General features: G+C 38.4%; 1 protein-coding gene across 1 annotated transcript; it reads right to left on the reverse strand.

Annotated features, from left to right (window-relative positions):
- Positions 1-819: 819 nt before the first annotated feature.
- Positions 820-16,435, reverse strand: HAUS1 (HAUS augmin like complex subunit 1). Its single transcript, XM_060170735.1, has 9 exons — positions 16,367-16,435; positions 15,404-15,578; positions 6,212-6,347; positions 4,699-4,833; positions 3,735-3,858; positions 3,274-3,339; positions 2,412-2,483; positions 1,910-1,957; positions 820-910 (listed from the first exon to the last, which is right to left on the reverse strand). The coding sequence occupies exons 1-9, from the start codon at positions 16,394-16,396 to the stop codon at positions 860-862; spliced, it is 837 nt and encodes a 278-aa protein (XP_060026718.1). The 5' UTR covers positions 16,397-16,435; the 3' UTR covers positions 820-859.
- Between the last annotated feature and the right edge of the window lie 2,755 nt (positions 16,436-19,190).

Here is a 19,190-nt window from a genome sequence, read left to right on the forward strand (position 1 = left end):
AATACAAATGTCTTTAGCCATATATTTGTGGAAAAGGAGAGGAGGGAAATTTTTAAGGTCAATTAGATAATCTTTAAAAAACTAATTGCTTCTTGATTCCCTGGTACAAAATTTTTTGAAGTCCAAAAAGCTACATAGTGAAAAATCTCTCTTCTTCTCTACACTACATTTGTCATGGTTTGATTTTATTTATGAAAGATTTTGCCATACAGGAAGTTTTGGTATTTCAAAATTTTCAAACATTTCAATCGTTTTTTTATGGCTCCTGGATTTGTCATAAGTTTCTGACTCTGTGATTATTTAAAAATCAAAACATTGAAACTCCTCCATTTCTTTTACTAACTTTTTAAAAAAAAATTTAAATCTTTGATCCCTTGAAATTACCCTGATACAAGGGGTGAAGTACAGATCTAGCACCATGTGTTGAATTACCTATCTCTCTACGACCGATTTAAAAGGTCATCTTTTTCATAAACCAAATTCCTGCATATATGAACATTTGGAGGTAGGCAGGTAAGCTGATCGGGGGTGTGGGAGAAACATAACTGAAGTTGCAGAACCTTTCCCTTTCACTTAGCTGACCTAGTGAGCGACTGCAGGACAACAGTCACAGTTCACCTAAGAGAACTACTGAAGGACATTTAACCACCAACAGCATAGAAAACCGATGTTTTTTCATACGAAACTGTATTTGAGCATAAAAATTTAATACACAATCAGAAACCACTATTCTATCAATAATGACATTATTATCTCATCTAAGAACACAGAAATTAAGGTGTAAGGAATGCCATGAGGAAATAATGCTTTAAAGTCCTATTCAGTTTACTTTGTTAAGATGAAATTTATTTGGCTCTGGTCACAGTTCCATCATGTTTACTTTCTTTGTAAGTTCAGCTTCAACAGTATCCTAAAGGAAGAAAGAAACAGCATAAATATTATAAATAAGGACATAAAGAAGGTGCTCTAACTTCTAATGTTATTTAAAATACGGGAAGCAAAAAGGAAAAACATTGAAACAGAAATTTTTTAAAATACCATTACAAAATATTAAATATTCTTTGAGATATTCCCCTTGCTTTTATATCTCCCCACTTCCCACACCCCAAAAGTTTTCAGACTCCTGATGCTATTAAACATTAAAAGGTGGGGGGGAACCTTTAGAGAGGTGAATGACTGCAGTGATACTTGAATAGATTTTTCTGACTTTTACTCCTTAAACAACATACTTCTGCAATGTCTCTCACATCACTCTTTTCCAATCTCATTGCCATTGTTCTCATTACTTCTCATCTGGCCTAAACAGGCCAACTAGTTTCTGCAATTTTCTTTTTCCCTCCTCCAATCCACCCTATACACTGATTCCAGAAAAATCTCCTTAAACAACTGGCCTGATCAAAAAGCATAACCTTTATCACATTTTCTTTAGCTTAAAAAACAAGGTAACACAGAACAACTTTCAGTGGTCCCCTACAGCCTCCAAGAACAACCTTCTTTATATTTAAGGTCCTTCATCTCATAAACCAATTGACCTTCTTCAGCCCTATCTTCCCCTGCATACTCCTAAGCAGCTGGACTGCTTCACTTGCTGAAGCTTGAAAAAGTCCTCCATTTTTCAGCTCTTATGCTTTTGTTAATTCCTTCTGCCTAGAATATTCTATGTCTCTCAACCCTCCTTTTCCATCCAGGAAAATCTGTACAAAATTTTAAAAGACCACTATGTATTTTTTATGAAAAAAAAGATACGTATATGCCATAAGAGTATTAAAAGATGCATGGTAATGATACACAGCAAGTCTGGGACTGTGGCTCACCTCTGAGTAGAAAGGAAAGAAGGAGGAGAAAGGGAGCTTTAGCTATGTCAGCATTTATTTTTTAAAAATTGGAAGGAAAAAATGGAACTACTTACTAATTCTCGCTTTGCTTCTTCAATTTTCACCTGAGCAAGAGATGGATTCTTTTAAAGGAAAATAAAATAAGGAAGGTTATATTGTCTCAGCTAGGATGCAAGGGGAAAAAGAATGTAACAATCCTTTTCAAAAGGCAAAAAATGTTGTAGAAAGTATATCCAATGTACATACAATACTAAAATTCAGCACAGACTTTATTTATTTATTTTTTAAATATTTATTTGGCTGCACCGGGTCTTAGTTGTGGCATGTGGGATCTTTAGTTGCAGAATGCGAACTCTTAGTTGAGGCTTGTGGGATCTAGTTCTCTGACCAGGGATCGAACCCGGGCCCCCTGCATTGGGAGCATGGAGTCTTAGCCACTGGACCACCAGGGAAGTCCCTCAGCATAGATTTTAAATCCTTAAACATGGACCCAGTATTTTCATGATCATTTAGTGCCCTTGGGGAAAGGTGGAAAAGAGGAACATTTTTGTTTGTTTGTTTCATAAAAATAATTACCGGCATTAAATCTAAATAGGACTCCAATTTTTTCTTCAAAGGTATAGTCTGTCGTTTTAGTTCTGCCAATTTCTGGGGGTGAAAAAAACACAGAGTAATAGCGATATTCACAATGCAACTAAACACTGTCTATTTCTGAAATAAAACATGACAAAGCATTAACATTAGGATAGTTTAAATAATGTATCAAATAAAGAGTTTCAAAGATAAATGGATAACAAATGGAAACAATCCTTAGAAGATGCTAAAATAGGAAAGTTATACTCCCATTTATGAAGAATAAGATTTAAGTATGCTGCCTAGGAATACAAAACAATGTAATTAAGAGGAATCAGAACATCAGGGAATAATTAAGAGTCTCAAATACATACTTATGAATTGCCAATTTTAAATTCCAAAAATCAAACTACAAAAAAATCTTAAGAAAAAAAAGTAAAACAAAACCTTTCATTTCTCCCTCTTCCCATGAAAGATAAAACCCTTATACAATCTAAAACCCCAGAATTGCATTCTACAGGAGTATGGGACCTGTGTTTTACTGAAAGAGAATAAAGAGGAGGACCTAGGTGGTTAGCACATAGTCCCTCGATACATTCATTCAATAAATAAATCAATAACATATAACTGACTCCAGCAAAGAGTTTCTAGCATATAGTAATAAATAAAGGAAACCAAACAAATGGAAGAAGATATATAGATAAACAAGTAATAAAGATATAAATACTGGTGAACATAAAGTACAGCGGTAAAGGAAAATAAATCAGGTCAATAGTGAATAAAGCTCTATAAAAAGAAACAAATGGAAAAGTAGATTGTGCACGAACATTTTAAAGAAAGTTAAATTGGGTTAAAGTAAGCGTACCTCTGAAAGTGCTACCAGTGACTGATGAGACAGAGAAGCATCCATTCCTCTGGCTGAAAGTTGCTCCTACAATTACAAAAACAGGGAGTTCAGTTTAAAAAATTATTTTGCAAGTGACCCTCATGAAATATTTTCAGTATATAACACAGTAAAGAGAAGCTATAAATCATAGATGAAGGACTACACCTGCTCCTAAGCACTTTTATGTTGCATGCGAGTCATTTCAGACAGAGATTTGTGACAAGATGGGGGCAGTGCTTAAGAGCCTGAGCTTCCGGGCCTGGCAGCCTGCATTTGAATTGGGATCTGCTGTTAAGTAGCTGTGTAACCTTGAGCAAGTTACCCGCCTTCAACGCAGTTCCCTGGTCGTAAAAAGGGAATAACAATACTGCCTATTTCTGAGGATGAAAGTTGAAAATAAGTCTGAAGCGAGCTAAATATATTCAGTCCTTCATACAAACCTCTGCAGCTCTAATTCCAGACCTGAACTCCTCTGACTTGGCTTTTAGGAAGTCCATGTTCTGAAGACGATTGTCAACTTTGGTCCTTTCCATAGACAGATGCAACTCTGCCTTCTTGAGATCCCTTTAAAAAATGAAGTTGAGAACATTTTCTTCTCAGTGAAATTATTATAAAGAGGAAGCTCTACCACTTTTTCGATTCAACTCTGGATTAGTCAAGAGTATCAAGAGGAGATAACACACTTGCTGGATTTTCTACCATAAATTTTATATCCCAGACTGGCTACCAAGCACCCTTCTAGGTCATCTTTCCCTCCATGTTGCCATCTGGGATTTTCCTCAAGGAATACTAAATAATTTTAAGATTAATTTATGCCAATTATTCTTGGAGAAAGTAGATCTGCTGCACAAAAAAGTGACTTAACAGATCCTAAAGTCAATTTGAATTATGGAGGTCCCAAAGGCCTCTCTCCTAAGTGTGACATGACACAGTGCTTTGCATATACATAGTCAATATTTGTTGGATAAATTTACACACCAGTAAATTACTTGTGCATACACATACTCCTGATCCCCAGCATCTAATCTCTGGGGCTACAGGGACCTAAAGAAGGTCCAAAGCATCAAGAGGGATACCAGAGCTCTAGTAGGAAAGGGCAACAAAATATAACATGACTTTAAGTTGCACCATAGTTTATAAGTAAAAAAAAAAAATTCACATACATTTTGAAAATTATAAACAGGTTATTTGTAAAACAGAGAGAAAAAAGAAACTGTATAAAGTAAAAGGTAAAAATATGTACTCAACCACTCCTACCTTCACCCAAGTCATTTTCTACTTAAAAAAACATTTTATCTTCCCATTTCCTAATGTGTTGTTTTAAATCATATCTATGGCCCAAACTAATGTCCTGTTACTGCCTTTATAATAAAAATTGTCACCACTTCCAACTCAATTACTTACTCTTGTAGACATTTTTCTAATACTAAAGTTGCAGTTAGATTTTTCTCAAGTTTTGCCAATTCAAGCTTGATTTCTTCGTTTTTGGATTTGGTGCAAAAAAGATCAGACGTCAAATCATTCACTGCAGGGATAAAACTAAAAGAAGAATCTAGTCACGTAAATGGACATTAAGGACAATAATTACAATTATTCCTCATTTCTAAAACTGATTTTATTTCTGTGTGGATTCTTCTTTAACCATGCTGTTTCATACCTCTATACTATTTTACACGCTGTTCTCACTGTCTGGAATAACCTTCTTCAGCTGGCAAATTTCCATTTGTCCTTCAAAACTCAAATAAGATTTACTCCCATTCTGGAATTTACTACTCCTTCCTCTGTGCTTCCTAGCTACAGCTTGTACATTACTGTAGTATTGCAGCTGTCATACTCTGTTATAATTTTACATGTCCATCTCCATTAATTTACCATGAGCAGAGACTGTACTTGCTGGCACTCATTATTCTATTCATTTCTGCTTCCCCAGTGCCTATATGTATAGCTATACATATATATATATATACACACACACACAAACATATATATATATATATATATATACACACACACACACACATATATATAGGGAGGGAGGAAGGGAGAGGGAGACAGGTAGTTACATAAAGAGTTATATAGATTATATGCCTAGGATATAATTAGTATTTGGTGAATTGACTTAATTGACTGCTGAATTGACTTAATTCAAGTCTAGATTTCTGCTGCCATACGGCCCACATGATCTTATATCTAAAACTCTACTATTTAAGTGTGTGTATATATATATTTATATATATATATTTATATATATATTTATATATATATATTTGTATATATTCCAAGCTCTTATATTAGCAGTTAAGCAGAATGGCCATATAATTCTCTGATTAGAAGTTGTAGCAGTAGTCCTAGCTAAGATGCAGCCAACAGTGATAGTCCTATGGACTTTTGAGTCAGACCGGGTTTGAATCCCAACCCTGCCATTTACTAGCTCAGAGAAATTATTTAACTCACCTCTCCTGAGCTTCAGTTTCCTCTTAAGGTTGTTAGAAGGATAATGTCATTATATAGGTGAAATGCCTGTCACAAAGAACTGAAGGTCTTTAACCTACTCTATCCAATAGGGTAGGGACATAACCAAAAATCACTACTCTATGCTCAACAGATGATTTAGCCTACTGCTCTTTTTACTGTTTACAGGGAGTGATGTGATACCTAATCCCTTTTCAAATATACATGAGAACCAGCCTTCACAAACCTAATCCTGAAAGAAGGAAACACTAAAATTTAACCAATACCAAGTTTATCTGAAGTAATTATACATACTCACTAGCAATGATAAGGAGTTAACTAAATTCAGTATTTCTGCATACACTGCTAATTTCCTATACAGAATTACCCTGAGAAACAAAAGCTCCTTAGGTCAAGACCTTACAGCGTATATGACTGCAGAAATTAAAATTGTCACAAGAATTACCTAGCTAGTGAGGTATCCTTTGTTTCAAGGGCCACAGCACTGTCAACCAAAGCATCCAGATACCTGGAACCAGTGCTAGAGAGATTGGCAGGGGAAAAATTCACACTCTCCAGGAGAAGGTCTTGAAGATGCTTAGCTGAAAAGATGTAAGAGTTTTATGGTGACTAAGATCTTTGTTTTGCTTTAATTTTTAACAGCTTTATTGTAATCTTTCACATAACATATAATCCACTCACCTAAAGTATTTTAGAACATTTTCATCACCCCAAAAAGAAATCCCACACTCCTCAGTCATTATTTTCCAGCTACCCAACCCATGAAGCCCTAGCAACCACTAACCTACATTCTGTCTCTATTCATTTGCCTAATTTGGACATTTCATATAAATGTTATCATATAATATGTGATCCTCTGTGACTGGTTTCTCTCACTTAGCATAACGGCTTCAAGGTTCATCCGTTCTGTATCAGGTATCAGTCAGTACTTCATCCTTTTTTATGGAAGAATAATATTCCATTGTATAGATTTACCATATTTTATTTATCCATTCATCCATTGATGAACATTTGGATTGCTCCCACATTTTGGCTATTATGAATAATGCTGCTATAAACACTCACATATGGGTTTTTACATAAACATATGTTTCCATTTCTCTTGGGTATATAACTAGGAGTGGAACTGCTGGTCATATGGTAACTCTATGTTTAACTATTTGAAGAACTGCTAGACTGTTTTCCAAAGCTACTGATTTTTACATTCCTGTCAGAAACGTATGAAGGTTCCAATTTCTCCACAGTGTCATCTTCACCAACAGCTGTATTATTTATTTTTTTTGCACAGTGATCATTCATAGAACTGAATAATGATCGGTAAAATGATAATCCAAGACCTTGTCTTTTTGATTATAGCCATCCTTGTAGGTGTGAAGTGCAATGTGGTTTTGATTTGCATTTCCCTGATGGCTAATGATGCTGTGCTTGCTGGCCATTTGTATATCTTCTTGGGAGAAATGTATATTCATATCCCTTAACCTTTCTTTTTGGCCGCAGCTTATGGGATCCTAGTTCCTTGACCAGGGATAGAACCTGGGCCCCTGCAGTGGAAGCGTGGGGTCCTAACCACTGGACTGCCAGGGAATTCTCTCCCTTATCCATTTTTAACTGGGTTGTCTCTTTATTATTCAGTTGTAAGAATTCTTCATTTATTGTAGATATAAGTCCCTTATCAGATATACAATTTGCAAATATTTTCTCCCACTCTGTGGGCTGTCTTTTCATCTACTTGATGGTATCCTTTGAGGACAAAAGCTTTTAATTCTGATGATGTCCAATTTACCTACTTTTCTTTTGTTGCTTGTGTTTTTGGTATCATAGCTAAGAAACCATTGCCAAATCCAAAGTTATGAAGATATACACATATGCTGTCTTCTGAGCTTTAGATTCAGCTCTTACTTTTAGGTTTTTCATTCATTTTGAGTTAATTCTTATATATGTTATGAGGCAGGGTCCAATTTCATTCTTGTACATGTGGATATCCACCTATCCCAGCACTGTTCACTGAAAAGGCTATTCTTTCCTCCATTAAATTGTCTTGTCATCTTTGCCAAAAATCAATCCACCAGGAGTCTGACTTCCAACATAACAGTGTGAGGAGCTCTGCTCACCTACACTCCAGTGAAACTGGTGAAAATTGTAAAAAAAAAAACCAAAAAGCAAAACAAAGATATACCCCCCAAAACAAAACACAACCATTTAAAGCTTCTGGAAATGCTCCTAAGGACAAACAGCAAATGAAGAAACATCTGTTCAAGAAAATCTATTAAAATTCAGTGAGGGGGCTTCCCTGGTGGCATAGTGGTTAAGAATCTGCCTGCAAATGCAGCGGACACGGGTTCGAGCCCTGGTCCGGGAAGATCCCACATGTCACGGAGCAACTAAGCTCGTGTGCCACAACTACTGAGCCTGCACTCTAGAGCCTGCGAGCCACAACTACTGAGCCCGTGTGCCACAACTACTGAAGCCTGCACGCGTAGTGCCCATGCTCCGCAACAAGAGAAGCCACCGCAATAAGAAGCCCGTGCACTGCAACGAAGACTAGCCCCTGCTCACCGCAACTAGAGAAAGCCCGTGCGCAGCAACAAAGAGCCAACACAGCCAAAAATAAATAAATAAATAAATTTATTTAAAAAAAAAAAAGACAAGGAGAAAATCTTGAAAACAGCAAAAGAAAAATGACATATACTAGGAAACCTCAGTAAGATTAACAGTCAACTTCTTGACAGAAACAATGGAGACCAAACGGCAACAGGATAACATATTCAAAGTGCTCAAAGAGCAAACTGTCAAGCAAGAATCCTACACGTAGCAAAGCTTTCTTTCAAAAATAAATGCAAAATGAAGACTCCCAGATAGACAAAAACTGAGAGAATTTCATTGTCACCAGACCTTAAAGGTAAATGCAGAATTATAAAGAGCATAAATGCATTTTTTCCTTCATTTTTCTCTTAACTGACTTAAAAAGCAATTGGATAAAATAATACTTATATAAGGTATTGTTGGGTTATAGAAATGTATCAGCACAAAGGATGTGGTGGTAGTAAAGGTGTAAAGGGCTAAGGAAATGACTACAGATGGTTAAGTAATAATATAACAGTATACTGTTGAGTCCATAATATTATTAGATGTAATATGTGTAACAATAATACCACAAAAGCGGGGAAAAGAGGAACAGAGCTACATAGGAGCAACATTTCTCTATCTCACTGGAATTAAGCTAGTACAAATATGAAGCTGAGCTGGTAAGATTTATTTGCAAACCTCAGAGCAACACTAAAAAGAACTGAAAAAAAAGAAGTAAAAAATCACTTTAGAAATTTAAATGTTACGTTAGAAAATATTTACCTAATGCAAAAGAAAGCGATAAGGGAAAAATAGCGAAACAAAAAAAGATGTAATATATAGAAAATGAAAAGTAAATTGGCAGATATAAATACAACTATATCAATAATAACATTAAATGGGAATGCATTAAACAATCCAACCCAAAGGCAGAGATTATAAGACTGAAAAAAACAACAGGATCCCACTACATGCTGTCTATAGGAGACACACTTCACACTCAGAGATACAAATTCAGGCATAACTCAGAGATACTGGGGTTCCAGAACACTGCAATAAAGCAAATATTGCAATAAAGAGTCATGTGAATTTTTTGGTTTCCCAGGACATATAAAAGTTATGTTTATATTATACTGTAGTCTATTAAGTGTGCAATAGCATTATGCCTAAAAAACAATGTACATACCTTAATTTAAAAATACCTTATTGCTAAAAAATGATAACCACATCTGAGTCTTCAGTGAGTTATAATCTTTTTGCTGGTGGAGGGTCTTGCCTCGATGTTGATGGCTGCTGACTGATCAAGGTGATGGTTGCTGAAGGCTGGGCAATTCTGTGGCAATTTCTTAAAATAGGACAACAGAGTTCGCCACATTGATTTGACTTTTCCTTTCACAGATGATTTCCCTGTAGCATGCAATGCTGTTTGACAGCAGTCTACCCAAGAACTTCTTTCAAAACTGGACTCAATCCTCTGAAACCCTGCCACTGCTTTAATCAAGTAAGTTATGTAATATACTAAATCTTTTGTTGTCATTTCAACGATCGTCACAGCATCTTCACCAGAGTAGATTCCTTCTCAAGAAACCACTTTCTTCGCTCATCCATCAGAAGCAACTCCTCATCCATGAAAGTCTTATCATGAGATGGCAGCAATTCAGTCACATCTTTAGGCTGCACTTCTAAGTCTAGTTCTCTTGCTATTGCCACCACACCTGCAGTTACTTCCTCCACTGGAGTCTTGAACCCCTCAAAGTCATCCATGAGGGCTGGAATCAACTTCTTCCAAACTCCTGCTAATGCTGATATTTTTACCTCTTCTCACGAATCACGAATGTTTTCAGTGGCATCTAGAATGGTGAATTCTTTCCAGAGGTTTTCAATTTACTTTGCCCAGATCCATTAGAGGAATCACTATCTATGCCAGCTATAGCCTTATGAAATGTATTTATTAAAGAATGACTTGAAAGTGGAAATGACTCACTGGAGTAGCACTTTTAATATCCTTCAAGAACTTTTCTTTTGCATTCACAACTTGGCTAACTGTCTGGCATAAGAGCCCTAGCTTTCAGCCTGTCTTGGTTTCCAACATGCCTTCCTCACTAAGCTTCATCATTTCTAGCTTTTGATTTAAAGTGAGAGGCATGTGACTTCCTTTTACCTGAACACTTAGAGGCCACTGTAGGGTTATTAATAGGACTATTTTCAATTTGTTATGTTTCAGGGAATATGGAGGCCCAAGGAGACGGAGAGAGAAATGGAAAAGTCTGAAATATTGTGAGAATTACCAAAATGTAAGAGATACGAAGTGAGCAAATGCTATTGGAAAAATGATAGATTTGCTCAACACAGGGTTGCCACAAAACTTCAATTTGTAAAAAAAGACCCCTCAATATCTGTGAAGTGCAATAGAGCAACGTGCAATGAAAATAAAGGATGGAAAAAGATATATAATGCGAACAGCAACCACAAGAAAGCTGAAGTGGCTATACTAATATCAGATAAAATAGACTTTTTAACAAAAAATGTTACTAGAGATAAACAGGGACATTTTATAATGATAATACCGTCATATGATACAAAGTATTCCCCCATTACAATGGAATGAAATTAGAAATTAGAAAGAAATTTGGGAAACTCATAAACATGTGGAATTAAACAACATACTCCCAATAACCAATGCGTCAAAAAGAAATCAAATCCTTTGAGGTGAATGAAAATGAAGACATAACATACCAAAACTTAGGGGATGCACCTAAACCAGTGCTTAGAGGGAAATTTATACTTGTAAATTCCTAGGTTAAAAAAGAAGAAAGATCTCAAATCAATAGCCTAAGCTTAAAACATTTAAAAAAGAAGAGCAGACTAAACCTAAAGCAAGCCAAATGAAAGAAATAATAAAGAACAGAGTGAAAGTTAATAAAATAGATTAAAAAAGAAGAAAAAAATCATTAAAACCAAAGGCTAGTTCTTTGAAAAGCTCAACATACTTCAAAAACCTTCACCTAGATTTAAAAACAAAAATTTTTTTTGTATTGGAATATAGTTGATTAACAATGTTGTGTTAGTTTCAGATGTACAGCAAAGTGATTCAGTTATACATGTAGAGTACCTATTCTTTTTCAAATTCTTTTCCCATTTAGGTTATTACAGAATATTGAGCAGAGGGACTTTCCTGATGGCACAGTGGTTAAGACTCCATGCTCCCAATGAGGGGGCCTGGGTTCGATCCCTGACTGGGGAACTAGATCCTACATGCATGCTGCAACTAAGAGTTTGCATGCCACAACTAAGGAGCCGGCAAGTCGCAACTAAGGAGCCCACAAGCCGCAACTAAGGAGCCTGCCTGCTGCAACTAAGACTCAACATGACCAAATAAATAAATATTAAAAAAATTAAAACAATGGCAATAAAATAAACTATAAAGCACACCACTATGAATATCAGGTGACTGTCATTTCCTTAAATATATATATATAGAGAGAGAGAGCAGACTTTCCTGTGCTATAACCTTCACCTAGATTGACTAAGAAGAAAAAAGACTCAAATTACTAGCATCAGAAGACAGTACATTCCACTGATCTACCTACTTAATAAAAAGGATTACAAAGGAATACTATGAACAATTGTACCCAGAAATTTAGATAACTTAGATGAAATGGACAAATTCCAAAAAGGACACTAACTACTGAATCTAATTCAAGAACAAGTAGATAATCTAATAGACCTACAGTAAGCAAAGAGACTGAATTAGTAATCAAAATCTACCCACAAAAAAAGCTCAGGTCCAGATGGTTTTACCATTGAGTTCTATAGATTACATAAAGAATTAATACCAATTCTTCATCAACTATTCCAAAAAATAGGAAGGAGGGAATAATTCTCAACTGTTTCTGTGAGGCCAATATTATCCTGACACTAAAACCAGAAAAAGACATATTAAAAGGAAAGAAAACTACGGACCACTATCTGTTATAAATATGGATGCAAAAATTCTCAACAAAATACTAGCAATTGAATCCAGCAACCTATTAAAAAATTATACACCATGAGGACGTGGATTTATCTTATGGATAAATGTTGGATTAACGTCTGAAAGCCAATTCATGTAACACATCATATCGACAGAATAAAAAACTAAAGTCATATGATCATCTCAATAGACAGAAAAAGCATCTGACAAAATCCAGCACCCTTTCGTGATATGGACACTCAACAAAGTAGGAATAGAAAGAAACTTCCTCAACCGGAAAAAGGGCATCTACAAAAAACCCACAACTCACATTGTGCTCAACAGTAAAGACTAGATGCTTTCCCTCTAAGATGAGGAACAAGATAAGGATGTCTACTCTAATAGATGTCTACATCTATTCAACATTTTATTGGAGGTTCTAGCTAGGGAAATTTCTTTTAATTTTCCTCCTCAACTGAAGAATTGGCAGTATAAAGAATGAATGTTTTCAATAGTTTCATCTGTATTTGTCACGATTAAAAAGTCTTCATACAGGGCTTCCCTGGTGGCGCAGTGGTTGAGAGTCCGCCTGCCGATGCAGGGGACACGGGTTCGTGCCCTGGTCCGGGAAGATCCCACATGCCGCGGAGCGGCTGGGCCCATGAGCCATGGCCGCTGAGCCTGTGCGTCCAGAGCCTGTGCTCCGCAACGGGAGAGGCCACAACAGTGAGAGGCCCGCGTAACGGAAAAAAAAAAAAAAAAAGGATTCATACAAAACTTTTACATCCTTTCCCAATTCCTGAAAATATTTCCAAAATGTTCCAATCTTACGTGCTGCAAAGAACTGTACTGTGCAGAAATAAAAACTAAATCAAAGAAATGATTTTTTGCTCAAAAGTCATTCAAGTCCTGGGGGCTATAGAGTATCACTACTCAAAATTTAGAAACTCTGGAAGCAGGAGTTCCTTAACAGTGTATATGAATCTATATTTGTTACAAGGTTCCATAAATTTTCTGTTCTCTGCTTGACAGCTTTGCTGTTTAAAAGGAGGAAAAACTTAGAAAAGAGGAGTAACAATTAAAGGACGTGGTGGGGGATACTTCCCTGGTGGCGCAGTGGTTAAGAATCCGCCTGCCAATGCAGGGGACATGGGTTCAATCCCTGGTCCAGGAAGGTCCCACATGCCTCAGAGCAACTAAGCCCGTGCGCCACAACTACTGAGTCTGTGCTCCGTGAGCCACAACTACTGAAGCCTGCATGCCACAACTACTGAAGCCCGCGTGCCTAGAGGCCGTGCTCCTCAACAAGAGAAGCCACCGCAATGAGAGGCCCACACACCGCAACGAAGAGTAGCCCCCGCTCGCCGCAACTAGAGAAAGCCAGCACTCAGCAACAAAGACCCAATGCAGCCAAAAATAAAAATTTTTTTTTAAATAATAAAAAATAATCTTAATATCTTAAAAAAAAAGAAAAAATAAAGTACATGGGGGGTTGGACTTCCCTGGTGGCACAGTGGTTAAGAATCCTCCCACCAATGCAGGGGACACAGGTTTGAGCCCTGGCCCAGGAAGATCAACATACCGCGGAGCAACTAAGCCCGTGTGCCACAACTACTGAGCCTGCGCTCGGAGCCGCTTGTTGCTCCGCAATAAGAGAAGCCACAGCAATGAGAAGCCCACACACTGCAACGAAGAATAGCCCCCGCTCAACGCAACTAGAGAAAGCCTACCCGCAGCAACGAAGACCCAACGCAGCCAAAAATAAATAAATAAATAAATTAAAAAAAAAATAAAGTACATGGGGACTTCTCTAGTGGTCCAGTGGGTAAGAATCTGCGCTCCCAATGCAGGGGGCCCAGGTTCAATCCCTGGTCAAGGAACTAGATCCCACATGCGTGCGACAACTAAGAGTATGTCGCAACTAAGAAGTCCGCATTCCGCAACTAAGAGCCCACATGCCACAACTAAGACCCATCGCAACCTAAATAAATAAATATTTTAAGAAAAAAATAAAGCACATGAAGTGTAGAGTTAAGATATCAATGGTGGCAGGGCTCTTCTGGATACTTTAGTACAGAAAATAGTCAAAATTTTGTATGTATTACTAGAAACATTTGCTACTTAATATATGCCACCCTAAAAAGTACTCAAGGACAGCCATGAATAATCTTACTTTTAAAATCATTCAAATTTTCATTACATAATAGTATAGACAAAAAGAAAGCTCTTGCAAAATAAGATTTTTCTGGACTCAAAGCCCCTTTCTCCATACTTTATTTTAATAACTACTAAAACAAAATCATTTAAAATTTAAACAAGTTTAAAGGCATACGGGAGAGTATGACTACAAAGGAACATCACAGGGGAGGTGTTTGGGGGTGACAGAACTGTTCTGCATCTTAGCTGTGGGGGTGGTTCTCAGAATCCATGTGTGTTAAAACAGTACACCAAACAAAAAGTCACTTTACTGCATATTAATGTTTTAGAAGAAAAGTGGAAAAAAGCACATATGCAATAGATTTACAATATAAATTGCTCTACATTCAAAACAACATATGTAACGTATGCCATACACCTGCTTAAGTGTAGGCAAACGTAGATCTCACTTCTTTCCTTTTGTATATTCCCAATCTTTATTTTTGTGGTTTGTGTTATAAAGACAATGGATGTGTTGAATACACTTTTTTAAACTACATATGCACAGCAGAAAATTCTCATGCAGTCCCATGAATACATGGCAACAGAGTGATTTGTTCAAGTCACAGTTCATGGCTGCCACCTCAGGTGTCATGATGGCTCATTATAACTAAAGCATGGAGACTGGAAAGAGACCAAAAGATATGTAAGTGAAAAACCACAGGTATCGTATATGTCAGGCTAATAAGTTTAGACTCTTATCTTTTAGGGGTTACTGTTTCACCATCAGAGTATCAATAAAATATATACTATAATGAAATTTATGATAGTTACTATAACAACACAGTGTAAGACAAATCTCGGTAAAATAAAGAAGCAAAACTGGCAAGTAGTCTACACTAAATCAATCTTGTATACTTCAGTGTTAAACAATTTGGTTACCTCTAGTTATTATCTCATTCAACACTCTGGAATTAATCTCACCTTCTGATTCATATTCCCTTGCTTTTTGTTTCAAGTCCTCTATTACCAGGTAGACATCCCTGTCCCGGACCCTGTTGCGTTCTGAAAGGTGATGCAAAATCTGCGTTGTCCGCGGATTCACCTCATATTGTGGAATGGGATGATCTCCAAATATTTTTTTCAACCAGGCAGCAACCTAACCATTACAAGGGATACAAATTTTGTAAGCCTTGTTTTTTGCAATAGCACGAAGAAAATATGGCCAAGAAGTGATGAGTAGCAAAGGAAATGCTTTCCATGAATATTCTGGCATCCTACTTACTTCACATCCTAATTTGTCTTTAGGGAGAGAGATACCAGATGTCAGGAAATAAAAAGTGAGCAAGCACAATAGATAAAACTACCAGAAAACAATCTATCCTTTCCCAAAGCTACGAAAGCAGTATAGGCTAATATTTACATCACTCGAATAACTTTAAAGATCAATATGCACGTGCTAAGGCATTATTACAGTTGCAAAGTCTGAAAAAAGCGTTGTCCTCAACACACCACAAGACTCGCAATGCCCGGAAACTCCTAGAGCTGGGATGCGAGACACTGAAGCAGGTCTGGTGTGAAAATTCTGGTAGGAAGCAGCAGTGAACGGCTAGGCTTGGCTGGAAGTTGACTTTGGGTTCAGAAGTCCCCCTCCAGTCTCCAGGGGTAGGTTTCGTACCAGGGGGCTCTCCTCAACCCCTCTCCAAGCTCGAATCCTGGCAGGGAAGGCCGGGAAGGAAGGGAAACTCCCTTTCCAAGGGTGGGGGTGGGGGGCGATGGTCTAAGGAGGGTGGGGCGGGGAGGCTCTCAGATCTTGAAGGCGGGGCTAGATATGGACCAGCAGAAAAACAAAGTAAAAGTGGCGTGCCCAGGAGATCCGCTGGCAGGGTGGGTGTATGAAAGACGCGGTTTCCGGGATGCCGCAAAGCCCCGCTCCCGCCCCATCACCTGCGCCTCTTTCTCCTCCAGCGCTTCCATAGCCGCCACTCCCGCCACTTCTCGAGCAGCTTCTCGCGGGACAAGCGCCCCGCTTGCTCTGACGACCCCGCCCGCACACCGTTGGGCACGCCCCCTTTGGGGCTCGGGATTTCTGGGAGTTGTAGTTTTTACTAGGACTCCAGGCGCTGAGCCCTTGGACTAGGCTGGTCCAAGGCTTCAGCACTGCAACGCTCTCCTCCGTTACCACCTCGCAGCTCTCTGCGCTCTCCATGGTATCTCCTCCAGAACGAGAACTAAAGCTGCCTAGAGCCAGGCTGTTTTTTCTTTCTAAATGTGCTGGAGACTGTTTTAAAACGGCATACAGCTGCTGGCACTGGCACTGCCACTCAGCCATTCTTGCATTCATTTCTTGCGTTTCCTAAAGTTCTCTCCTTCCATCACTCTGTAGTTAACGCCATGAGAGGTTCTTTATATTTCTACGGGAATGTATAGTTTTCTGTGTTTTCCTATATTTGTTTCATTCTCACAGGAATCCTGTAAAATAGATGGACACACATTATTTTACCTATTTTCACATTAAAACCACACACTCGGAGTATATGACTTGACCAAGATGAGGTGGTAGAGCTGGAATCTGACCACAGTGTTCTGACTCCTATTGGGTGTTTCAGTCTCCTCAGGTTATACCATGCTGCTGTCCACAGCCTCCTGTAGTATACTGTTACATTAGGAAACGTAGACCATGTACTTAACTTTCTGTGATATGTGGTTTAACATCAAATTGTGGATAACTTAGCACCAAATATCTTTTTCCTAAGTCATATGCCTATTTTAAATGATTAAACTTTTCAACGAAATTCAACTAACTAGCCAGCACCATAATGTATGGCTTTCTTATTCTTTTTTTGTTTGTTTTGGTTAAATATGTATCTGCTCATTAACTAAATTCCAGATAAGTGGTGGGGAAAGTTATCTTTTTGCCCTTTGTCCACTTTCATCACTACAAGTTTTACAAAATATTCCTGAACTTTGTTTTTACAAACCAAAATTTTGCCTGTTCCTACACCTAATTTCCAGGAGGACTGTCGTATGTATCCATGGCTCATCTTGAAAATAAAGTAGAATATTAGAGAAAGGGATTGATGGCCATATAGTATTTGCAAGCTGTTTTAGGAGATGACTGTTATAACCCATATTCATATGCCCCACCCAAATTAAGGTTTTGTGTAAACCAGGATTTGGTGGATGAAGCTGAAAGATCCTTCTTAGTACAGCCGCAAGTGAAGGCAACGTTAATAGTCTCCACTATCACAAAATACCCAACATCCCCCCACCCACGCCAAATTCTCTACATATCACAAAAATCTCAATATCACCAAAAAATCTGTAGGAGGAACAAAAGTCCCGCCCTGATTTCATTGGGTTGGTATAGAAAGTTATTTTCATCATTTCCCTTTTACTTCAAATGAAAAAGTAAAGTCCCTACTGTCATGAAACTAGTTGCTTGTAGAGGAAAAATTGAGCCCTAGCCCACTCTCGAATGAGACTTTTGATTCTGGACCATTCTTCTCAGGATTGGCAACCACTCTATTCGAATTTGTGCTTGTTATACTTTTTTTTTTAAACCTATTTCCTTTTATTTATTTATATTAATTAATTTTTGGCTGCGTTGGATCATCGTTGCTGCAGGCGGGCTTTCTTTGGTTGAGGTGAGTGGGGGCTACTCTTTATTGTCGTGCGCGGGTTTCTCACTGCAGTAGTTTCTGTTGTTGCGGAGCACGGGCTCTAGGCACGTGGGCTTCAGTATTTGCAGCACGCCGGCTCAGTAGTTGTGGCTTGTGGGCGCTACAGCGCAGGCTCGGTAGTCATGGTGCAGGGGCTTAGTTGTTCCGTGGCATGTGGGATCTTCCCAGACCAGGGCTGGAATCCATGTCTCCTGCATTGGCAGGCAGATTCTTAACCACTGCGCCACAAGGGAGGTCCCCATGCTCGTTATACTTTTTTTTTTAAACAATTTGCTCTAATTCGCAAACAGGATTCTTTTAGATCGAATCTAAAAGAACTGTGATTCTCCAGTTTGAGTGCTTATCAGATCATCTAGCATGGTGTGGATGCTTTTCAAAGATTCAGATTGCCCCCAGTTTTTTTTTTAACATCTTTATTGGAGTATAATTGCTTTACAATGGTATGTTAGTTTCAGCTTCACAACAAAATGAATCAGTTATATATATACATATATTCCCATATCTCTTCCCGCTTGCGTCTCCCTCCCTCCCACCCTGCCTATCCCACCCCTCCAGGCGGTCACAAAGCACCGAGCTGATCTCCCTGTGCTATGCGGCTGCTGCCCCCAGTTTTTGACTCAGAGGGTCTGGAGTGTCAGCCAGCGATCTGCGGATTAATCCGCGTTAATTCTCCCAGCAGGAAACGCTCTGCTGCCAAACCGCCCAGTTGAAATTACTGTTTACTGCACCTACATCACCAAGGTTTAATAGCTGTAGCTTCGGACCCGCCACAATCAACCCCCCTGACGGTCAAGCTAGCCGCGCCCCAGGACGGGGTGACGCCAGCATCATTTCCCTGCCGGGATGCGGTCTGGTAACTGCTTCTTGGCCGGTTCCGCTACCCATGTGGTCGCCCAGGGCAACCATAAGGTCGACGCGAAAGATCAAAGTAAATGGGTAACCAATGCCTGGGCCGAGGCTGGCAAAGGTCTAATTAATCATTTGGAGGTTCAAATCTGAAAACGATACTTAAAAAAAGTAATTACCGGCAGATTCGCGTCCGGGGGAGGGGAGGTACTTCCGGGTCACGTGTGCTGCCGCCTTGACCT

The sequence above is a fragment of the Lagenorhynchus albirostris genome, chromosome 14 (assembly GCF_949774975.1).
Source record: "Lagenorhynchus albirostris chromosome 14, mLagAlb1.1, whole genome shotgun sequence".
NCBI classification, from domain to species: domain Eukaryota; kingdom Metazoa; phylum Chordata; class Mammalia; order Artiodactyla; family Delphinidae; genus Lagenorhynchus; species Lagenorhynchus albirostris.

Excerpts from the sequence above, each read along its gene's own strand:
- HAUS1 (XM_060170735.1), bottom strand. The coding sequence starts at position 16,396 with ATGGAAGCGCTGGAGGAGAAAGAGGCGCAG. Across the intron at positions 15,579-16,366 it reads TGGAGGAGAAAGAGGCGCAG|GTTGCTGCCTGGTTGAAAAA; the intron begins GTGATGGGGCGG and ends TGTAATGGTTAG. Across the intron at positions 4,834-6,211 it reads AAGGATACCTCACTAGCTAG|TTTTATCCCTGCAGTGAATG; the intron begins GTAATTCTTGTG and ends TTCTTCTTTTAG.